This window comes from Pseudoliparis swirei, chromosome 1 (genome assembly GCF_029220125.1).
Source record: "Pseudoliparis swirei isolate HS2019 ecotype Mariana Trench chromosome 1, NWPU_hadal_v1, whole genome shotgun sequence".
Taxonomy (NCBI): Eukaryota; Metazoa; Chordata; class Actinopteri; order Perciformes; family Liparidae; genus Pseudoliparis; species Pseudoliparis swirei.
The window spans coordinates 8,766,186-8,776,092 of record NC_079388.1 but is presented as its reverse complement, the minus strand read 5'-3'; the positions used below and the strand labels follow the sequence as shown (position 1 = coordinate 8,776,092).

The 9,907-nt window shown below is 41.7% G+C and overlaps 1 protein-coding gene across 1 annotated transcript; it reads right to left on the bottom strand.

Moving 5' to 3' along the window:
* Nucleotides 1-2,911: 2,911 nt before the first annotated feature.
* LOC130197977 (G-protein coupled receptor 20) lies at nt 2,912-8,020 on the bottom strand. Its single transcript, XM_056420989.1, has 5 exons — nt 7,732-8,020; nt 5,004-5,216; nt 4,489-4,745; nt 4,239-4,371; nt 2,912-3,562 (listed from the first exon to the last, which is right to left on the bottom strand). Exons 2-5 carry the CDS (start codon nt 5,178-5,180, stop codon nt 2,912-2,914), a joined length of 1,218 nt encoding a protein of 405 aa, XP_056276964.1. The 5' UTR covers nt 5,181-5,216; nt 7,732-8,020.
* Between the last annotated feature and the right edge of the window lie 1,887 nt (nt 8,021-9,907).

Below are 9,907 nucleotides of genomic sequence, written 5' to 3'. Positions count from 1 at the left end.
TGCATGTATTTTAGAAGACACATTATATTACATTTAGATGTACAATGTTGTCCCAAAAATAAAACAATTAAACTGAAGTTAAAATATCTGTTCTAATGCAAGATTCAAATCAACGAATCAAAGAGAGCTTCGGCGTGTGTGAGAGGATGCTGATGTTCAGAAAGATGGAGAAGTGTTGACAGTCATACTCTAAATGTCACTTTTAGTATTATTGCATGTTAGCTGAATTATTCATTTATTTGAGCTCATGTGAAATAACAACAACAAAAAAGACAGAAGGTTTTTTCTGTTCTGTTTCATAACTTATAGAAAAGAGAAAAGACTAATTAAAAGTCTCAATTTAGTCAGGAGCCATGGTTTAAAACTTATCAGCCTTCTCATGGGCTTCATTCAAAATATATTAAAAAGTTATGTCTAAAACGGTTATGTAATTAACTCTTTAATTTCATATGGAGAGTTTACATGTCAGCATTCATTTGACTGCTGGTGAAGTCACCTGCTCCTCTGCACTGAGAACTATATTTTTCTGAGTTGAAAATGTCTTAGCTCAGCATCTTCAGAGCCTCAAAGCAGCCTCCTGGTTTCCCATGATGCCGTGCAGTCACACTTTGTTCCTGTAAAATCAGTTCTCACACACTCGGGGTCAAAGAGCCTCTCTTTCCATACGGAGACACCAGAGAAGGAACCTGAAACTTGTGTGTGTGTGTCTTGTCCAGACTCATGTGACCGCAGGACCAGCTGATGGTGCATGTGTGTGTGTGTGTGTGTGTGTGTGTACTTATGCAGAGGTATAACGTTACAGTGCCAGAACGTCCTGTTAAGTGAACTGTAATGACCTCTTGCCCCTTTAGAGGGATTACAAGGAAATAACATTCACTTTAATAACTCATATTGCCACCATGACAGCTCTTCTCTAATATGTAATATTTAAAAACATAACCAAGTGTATGAGCCTTTTCCATATATATTTAGTACATCTCAGTTAAAATGACTGCAGCCGAAATTCATGTTGGGTTATAATATAGATAAAATGTCATTAAAAATCTCAAAACAATATTTATGTTTTCTACTACACATGTCCTTCAATTTGGATTCATTGCAAAATATATCAAAACAGCATACACATATTGCACAGGTCAACTTTGATATATTATACCGAGCAGCTTTACATGTGCCTGAGTAAAATGATCAGATAATTTGAAGGTGTATATATAATTGATTTGTTTTCATTCACTTCAGCGGTGCATGTTACCCCAGTGAGACGGTGGGGAGACGCTGTCCTCTGCTGGAGCAAATCAGACGCGCTCTGCAGATGGAACAGCAGCAAAATAGTACGTTGTTTACGCAGGTTTAAAAAATAACTTTACATTCATCAACAAACCTTTAAATAAGTGAAGAATATCAGAAAAAGGTGAAAATGTCAACACAAAGAAAATGTGTTTTTAATTAGTAACAAAACAAAAGAACAATCAGCGGCTGTGAGGCGCTGCGCGGTGGTCTAGTGCTAGCACTGTCGCCTCGCAGCTTGAGGGGCCCGGGTTCGACCCCTGATCCCGCGGGGTCGGGTCGGAGTCTGCATGTTCTCCCCGCGGCAGCGTGGGTTCCCTCCATGTTCTCCGGCTTCTCTCACAGTCTAAAGACGTGCAGCTCAGGTTAAGTGGTCTCTAAATCGCCCGTAGGCGTGAATGGTTGTCTGTCCGATGATGGACTGGCGACCTGTCAGGGTGAACCCGGCTCCGCCCGATGTCTGCTGGAAGAAGGCTCAAATCATTGTAAATTCACCATGTTGTCGTTTTCATTCCTTTGGTTCTGTTCAGTGCTTTCCCAAATTTAAACAATTTGAAAGGTAATTTGAAGAAAACAAATCAGTTCAGCTTCAACTTTCTAAAACAGCACAACAATCTTGTCATGAGGCACATTTGTTGTATGTTCCTGCGACCTTGACCTGACCCTGTCCTCTGAAATGTCAGAAATATAAAACGAAACATTTGTTGAAACTCACTTAGTGGTTTGTTTTTGAGAATTCCCTTTAAAGTCAGTGTTTAAGAGATGAATGTTTTCTGTGTGCGGCTGTCGGCACACTTCCATTTAGACATTTGTAGAACGATAAACAAAGAGAGCTTCACTGTCTACTTGTGGAACTGTTACACGTGTTTATGCTTCCGAAGAGAGCTTTGCTTCCAGCTCATTTCATGTTTTTGACTATGACCCTTTGTTTTGCGCTCTCACGCTTTCGTTCCGTCACTCCACATTTTAAGGTCGTCATTTCTTTAATAAATGTTTTTAACCTTTGCTTTGGCATTAAACAACACAACTGGCCAAACATAATTATATAAATGATAAGACAGCACATAATTAAAAGGTCAGAAATTGGCCACATCACTTGAAACTAAATACCCCGTGGTGCATGTTGGCCTTTACAGGGTTCAGTGAAGATACAGGCAGGACACATGGGAGGAGAGTCTTATGGTTACATGCCGTGGCTTTAATAACGACCCTATGTACTAAATATTTCAACAAATTTTAAATACAAAACTTACAAAAAACAAAAAAACACCAGGAAAGATGTGCGAGCTGCTTTACTTCAGCAGTACAACACTTCTCACTACAACCTGTACAAACTAATGCCATCAAGTACATGATGTGACGATGGAGATGTGTTGAAATGTGTGGCTACGATTGCATTTGATTTCACAGGTGTAGCTCATATAGTGAGCATTGTACATTCTCTAGTCTATAGTTTCATAATAATAATTAGAATCCACTCTACATGAGTTGACAGACTGAACTGTAAATCTAGATCTTTCAATATTTTTTTAATCCTGTCTCAAGATAATTGTTTTCACAGTTTCATGACGCATGTGGTCTCTCGAACAGGACGAGCTCGTCTCTCTCTGTATCTGTTTGTCCATCACTCTGGGGGAGTCTCTGTCTCTGGACTGTTACACTCACAGGTGTGGAGGGGGTCACCTGTCTTTAAGTGGAATTGTGCCATGTTGGCAGCAGAGAGGGGAGAGCTTGAGCTTGTGAGGGTGAGTGTGGCCACGCCGTGAGCGATCGCCAGGGCCGTACCCGGGCATTTATTCACCGGATTCCCTTCTCCTCCACTTGTGTGCCCCACCTCCCCGTCCCCCTCCCTCGCTCCCCTCCTCTTCCTCCACTCTTTCTTGAAGCTGTCCGTCACAAAGCAGTAAACCACTGGATCCAGGCAGCTGTTCAGGCTGCTCAGGGTGACTGTGACGTGGTAGGCCAGTATGTGCCCCGCCTCCTGTCCTAGCCCCTCCCCTCTGACGTTGACCCGGAAGTACACCAGCACCTGCCGGACGTGGAACGGCGTGAAGCAGATGGTGAACACCACCAGGACGGTGGCCAGCAGTCTGACGGCGCGTGCCCTCCTCCTCCTGCTCTGCTGGGGCATCCGGCCGTGGCTGGAGGAGAGGAAGCAGGCGGCCCGCAGGGTGAAGCCCACCACGGCCAACAGGGGAAGCAGGAACTCCAGGATGGTGAGGTAGAAGAGGGCCGGGAGGAGCACGCAGGAGGAGCTGAGCTCCAACGCTGAGCTCTGCAGAGAGCAGGAGAGACATCCCAACATCAAGTCTCAAGGCGCTCGATCTCCTGTGTTCCTCTCGGGGTGACCATGTCTTTAGTTTAATCCCCAGTTTGAAGATCTACACTACCGTTCAAAAGTTTGGGGTCACTTAGAAATGTCTTTATTTTTCAAAGAAAAGCACTGTTTTTTCAATAAAGATAACATTAATCAGAAATACACTCTCTACATTGTTAATGTGGTAAATGACTATTCTAGGTGGAAACGTCTGGTTTCTAATGAAATATCTCCATAGGTGTATAGAGGCCCATTTCCATCAACTATCACTCCAGTGTTCTAATGGTACATTGTGTTTGCTAATCGCCTTAGAAGACTAATATCTGATTAGAAAACCCTTGTGCAATTATACTAGCACAGCTGAAAACAGTTATGCTGGTGATATAAGCTGTACAACTGGCCTTCCTTTGAGCTTGAAGTTTGAAGAACAAAATTAATACTTCAAATATTAATCATTATTTCTAACCTTGTCAATGTCTTGACTATATTTTCTACTCAATTTTCAATTCATTTGATGAATAAAAGTGAGTTTTCATGGAAGACACGAAATTGTCTGGATGACCCCAAGCTTTTGAACGGTAGTGTATCTGTGTATGTATCTCTTGTGTTGTGTTCATAGTGCATGCGTCCTCACCTGGAACGAGTAGGTGACCACTACTGCGATGAACCAGACTGTGGCGCTGACACACCTGGCTGTTGCCGGGCTCCTGCATCGAGGGAGGGTAATGGACGCATGGACCACTGCGAAGTATCGGTCTATGCAGATACTGAGACAGGAGGGGAGGAAGAGCAGTCACAGAGAAAAGAAGAGGTCACATGTTTTTTGCTGATGTTTTTTTCTTTTCTTTACTTTAAATGTTGAATGACGGAGTGCTTGAACTCACCTGGTCAGAAACAGGATGCTACAGTACATGTTGACAAAGTAGCTGAAGGTGTGGACGTAGGAGCAGGCCACGCAGCTCCCTCCACTGTGGTACAGAGCGATGCGAGCGGGCAGCGACAGCGCCACCAGCAGATCCGCCACAGCCAGGTTTATAGTGTAAACCACAGAGGCGGAGGACTGGGTGGAGGCCCCGCAGAACACACAGAGAGCCAGACTGTTGAGGACCACACCGACCACCAGCATCACACAGTTACACACCTGCAGCATGGAGAAATGGAATGCTCTGAATACAAGAGGGGATTTCATACCGTCCGGTTAGCCACGGTTGCTATACTTTAAACTAATAGTTATATTATCCTTGTTTAATGTATTATTTATTTTATTACCTCGATTACTTTCATAAATCTTGTTTGTTGTATATTACAATTTATCTTTAAAAGTGATGATATTCATCAAATCCCAGCTGAAAGTGGACAAACATGATCCCTCCTCCGACTAACGGGTATCTTGTCTTACCATGAGAGAAACCCACACAGCGTAGAAGTCGTGGTACAGCTGCACATCCAGGTGGGCTAACCTATGCAGGTAAGGCGCCCCCCACCGCTGGTCCCAGGCGCTGCAGTTAGTGGGGTCAGGGGGCAAGAGGGGCCCAGTGGTGGAGGTGGAGCTGATGTTGCTAAGAAGGCTCTCCATTGGTTGGAAAGGATGAGTGAATGACAGGTTTGGGTTCTGAGTGGCAGGAGAAGAAGAGACAACTGAATATTTTAGTTGTGTGCACAACGAAAATAAATGTCTGACTTTTAAGCCAACAGGGATGAGAAGTCCGTCAAAGTGCTGACGTCAACATACCAAAGAGCTCAGAAGTTGAGATTGTTTTGACAAACGATGCATGTTCTGTTCCTATAGGTATGGAGAGGTGTGTGTTCTGTGAGGAGGAGGCTCCTGTTTCCACTGAGAAACAATAATGTGAAGGTTTGGTAAGAATAGTAACACATCATCTGCATACAGGTCAATGTTGTGTTGACTGAGTTGAATTCCTTTGATGCCAATATTAGCTCTTCTCAATTGACCGTTATACAAGTCATTATATTCATGAAATAACTTTTATATCATTTGTGTCTTTGTTATTGTGAAAGTATAAACTGGATTAATCCCCCAGACTCATTTCTTTGGAGCTTAAAGGCATGTTATGATTGTTTGTTCCTGCTGTTATTTATAACCATCTACCAGCAGTAGTTTAAACTTATGAAAGGAACTCCCATATTGTGTTGAAGTGGAAGAAAAAGATGCTTTCAATCTTATATCTTGGAGTCCGTTGCATTGTATTATAAATAGACTTAAACAGCTTAGGTCTAAAGTGATGAAATGTGCTCTCATTGGCTTAAAACAACTCAACATTTTTCACCTTCGTGATCAGACGCACGCGTACCAAAAACTAAAAGAAAGAGTAATGACCCCTAGAGATGAAACGCGGTGAACATCAGCAGGAGTTACTCCAGAGGGAGAGACTTCAGAGATCCTCGCCTTATAAACACCGTCCACTCGCGCTGTAGAGACGTCTGAATCCATCTCCACACGCGCTCTAAAAGGATGTGACACTTTCAACAAAGTTAAGTAGTGACCTTGTCTGCAGTATTGATAGGAACCACGTCACTGCGTGCTGCTATTTAAGACGCGTGTTAACACACGTGTTAAGATATATACGTTTGCCGTGAATCAGTCACATAAATTGTGACACATCCGGTTGAAGAGGGGAGAATTTAAAGTCGTGCAGATGCGGCTCTCTTTCAAGAGGTTTATGGGGAATGGACCTAAACAATAATCTAAGAATAGAACAAGAATGTTAAAGGAACTCTGGTTTGACTTGGAAGTCGTGAGGAGAGAGAAACTTGCATCTGAAGCTAATAAGAAGGCATATGTGTTGCAGCGCGTCTGTAAATGTGTTCGGTAACTAAGGTGCAACGCTCAAATGAGTTGCACAGTAGTTTCACAAAGCCATCACTATTCCCCCACATTTTTTTAGGGCTTTCATACTTGTTACTTGGTCTTCATCAGCCGTTTGCTCATTCGTCATCAAGATGGATCTGTTGACCTTAGTGGTTTGATCATTTAGTGAAACTAGCCTTTACAAGGCTAAGCATGGACTTTGAACTATAGGAGCAGAGTTTTTGTTTGCTCATCCTTTTCTTGTGTTTATTTCATACTCAGTTAGGTCCGTCCAGCTTTCTTTTGTACTTCAAGTTGCTTCCCTTGAGGTCATACACGTTTAATTGTCATTAGTATTGTGTATTGTGTATGCATATATGTTGTATATATACATATATATTTTATTTTATATTTTGCTTTGTATGCTTCTATATCTTTCATCCCAGTTTTTATGTTTTTATTTTTTTACTTTTTATTTTGTTTATTTCGTTTTCATGTGTGTTTGGTTTATTGGTGCTGCTACTGCTCCGACAAATTTCCCCTTGGGGATTAATAAAGTATATATCTATCTATCTACATGAGTTTAATGTAAATGAGGAAAAGCATTTGAAAGGTTTTAATACAGTTTCAAGTTTGCCACCTACTTTTTCTCCCCCGATTCAATCCAGACTTGGTACCTTCGTCCTTCACATAAAAGAAGGTCGATCACCAAATGGATTTCCCTGTTTACGGTATTATTTGACACACGCTCAAAAATGTATTTCCTTTCCTTATAAATAGTAAAGATGGATGAGCTCCTGTTAACACATCCTGCCAAAGAAGGGCTTTCCACTGTTCATCATCAGACAGACACTCGATAAAACATCGCCGAAGTGCTGCATTAAAGGACAGAAAAAGTCAGACGCACTATCTGTTTCTGATTCAGCCATATCTTCTACATGTCATGCTCACATCCAAAAAAAGATATGTGCACATGGCCTCAGCTTGTAAGAGCTATGATCATATAAATAAACAAGTAACAAGTTTCTAAAACTTGCTTTAACCTAAACCTTAAGTCAGTAAAACCCAACAGTTATAGACTGAACAATATGATTATCTTCATGTAATCTTTAATAAATGAAAGCTTGTGTTTTCTGTTAACCTATAAGCACTGCTTTGATAAGCAGGTCTTGTTTCCCCCAATCATCATCACAATGCAGCCCGTATGGTTCAAGGCATCCAATCCCTAATATACCGTAGAATTAGCTAAAAAGCAGCATTTTAAGTAACTTTTCTAAAAAACTCTAAACAGGTTAGAAAAGACTTTTCTGAAACATACCTTCAAAGGAGACAAAGAGAGTGAAACATCCCTCGTAGATCCAGACAAATCTTAAAAGTGTCAATGTTTTATATTCTTATCATACAGTTAGAGAGTTGCTGTTCTTCTTCTGTCTTCCTGTGTTCTCTCTAGCTGTAGTAGATAGAAGAGAGTGAGGAGGGAGTTGGGACGTGAGCCTCTCTGGGCGGGACGGTTGCTCCAGCAGAGCAGAGTGAACCATCCGGCAGCTGGACCGCTGACTGGCTCTTTCTCGTGTCACCCCCCCATCCCACAACGGTGCAATGGAGGATCAAACACAAGATTTAAAAAAGAATGCAGAAGTTTTTCTCTCCTGTACTTTCCTTCTGTTTTCATCTTCATCCACCTCTCCAGATATGGCAGACAAAAAAATCTGAAAAACAGGCAAATGAATGAGAAGGTGGGTTAAAGACGGTATACACTGTATATACAGTGAATCCAACTGCTGGTTGGATTGGAATTAACAGGATCTGAAATAACAGTTACATTAGTGATTTATAAAAATTAAAAAAATTAAAAAAATGTACACCATCTTCCCAATAAGATGACTAAAAGCTTTCACCAGGGTGGTCCCACATTGAAATGGTTCTTCGCCACCTGTGTTTGTTTCCATATAAATACCTGACTCAATTAGAGAAGAGAGTACCAGCCTGTGAACCTGTTTAATTAGATTTACCACACAGTTACAGTTCTAGGAATAGAGCACATGCAGAGGGAGAGAGGGAAAAGAGGTTGTTTGCTTTTATTTTAACGGAGATATACTATTTTGAGTGAAGCAGCACCTCATAAAGTACATGGACATAAACAACTAGAGAGATGGCCATCACTAGTGTGTGTGCATGTGTGTCAACTATGTACAGTGCATACCCAAAGGTACACAGCTGACCTGAAAGTGGATTAATTCCTCATCAGTTTGTATTAAACTAAAAAGGAATAGTCATTTACCACATTAACAATGTATAGTGTGTATTTTTGATTAATGTTATCTTTATTGAAAAAACAGTGCTTTTCTTTGAAAAATAAAGACATTTCTAAGTGACCCCAAACTTTTGAACGGTAGTGTAGGTCGAAGAAAAAAATGCTTATATATTCCTATCCTAAATTAATATCAAATAAATCAGAAAATGTATGTAAAATAAAGAAAAAATAAAACTATATATATATATATATACATACAAACACATATATATACTTATGCATACATATACACATACACACATACATACATCTTCCATATAAATACGTTTTTAATCACATTTATAAAATAATTCTCTTGAAAACCAAAACGGAGTTCACCATTCTTACATCCATTTCAACATTAGTCCAAAATTGGACTCCAACAGAAATACATCTTCTTTTTATCCCTGTTTTAGCCTTTTGTACAGTAAACTTACAAACATCTCTCAAATCCACATCAACTCGAGTAAGACCGAGCGGTGGACTTCCGCCGTGGTAAACGCACTCCTCCGGTACCAGTGAGCATCCAGGGACTGGACATTGAGATTGTGAAATCTTATAAGTACCTGGGTGCCTGAAACACAAACTGGACTGGGCTGACCACGCACATGCACTATAAAAAAGGGACAGAGCAGACTCTTCCTGTGAGGAGACGGAGGTCCTTTGGAGTGCAGGGAGCCCTGCTGAAGACCTTCTTGGACTCTGTGGTGGCATCAGCCATCTTTGATGGAGTGGTCTTCTGGAGCAGCAGCAGCATGGCAGCGGCTGACAGGAAGAGGCTGAACAAGCTGCTAAAGAAGGCCAGCAGCGTGCTGGGTGTCCTCTGGATACTGTGGAGGTGGTGGGGGACGGGAGGATGATGGCAAAGCTCTCGTCTCTGATGAACCACGCCTCCCACCCCATGCATGACACTCAGCTCTGCACAGCTCCTTCAGCCACCGGCTGATTCCTCCCCGGTGTCTGAGGGAGAGGCAGCACAAGTCCTTCCTTCCTGCTGCTGTCAGGCTGCACAACACACTGCAGTAGATCGCTGGAGATCCTGGCAAACTCGGCACTTTACTATCCTCAGCACTTTACTTTATTTTCCCCCTGCATATTTAGTATTAGTATTTTGTTGTATATTTATTTTCATTGATGCTCTGATGTGCACCGCTGCTGTGATTTTTGAAATGTCCCCACTGTGGGACAAATAAAGGAATAT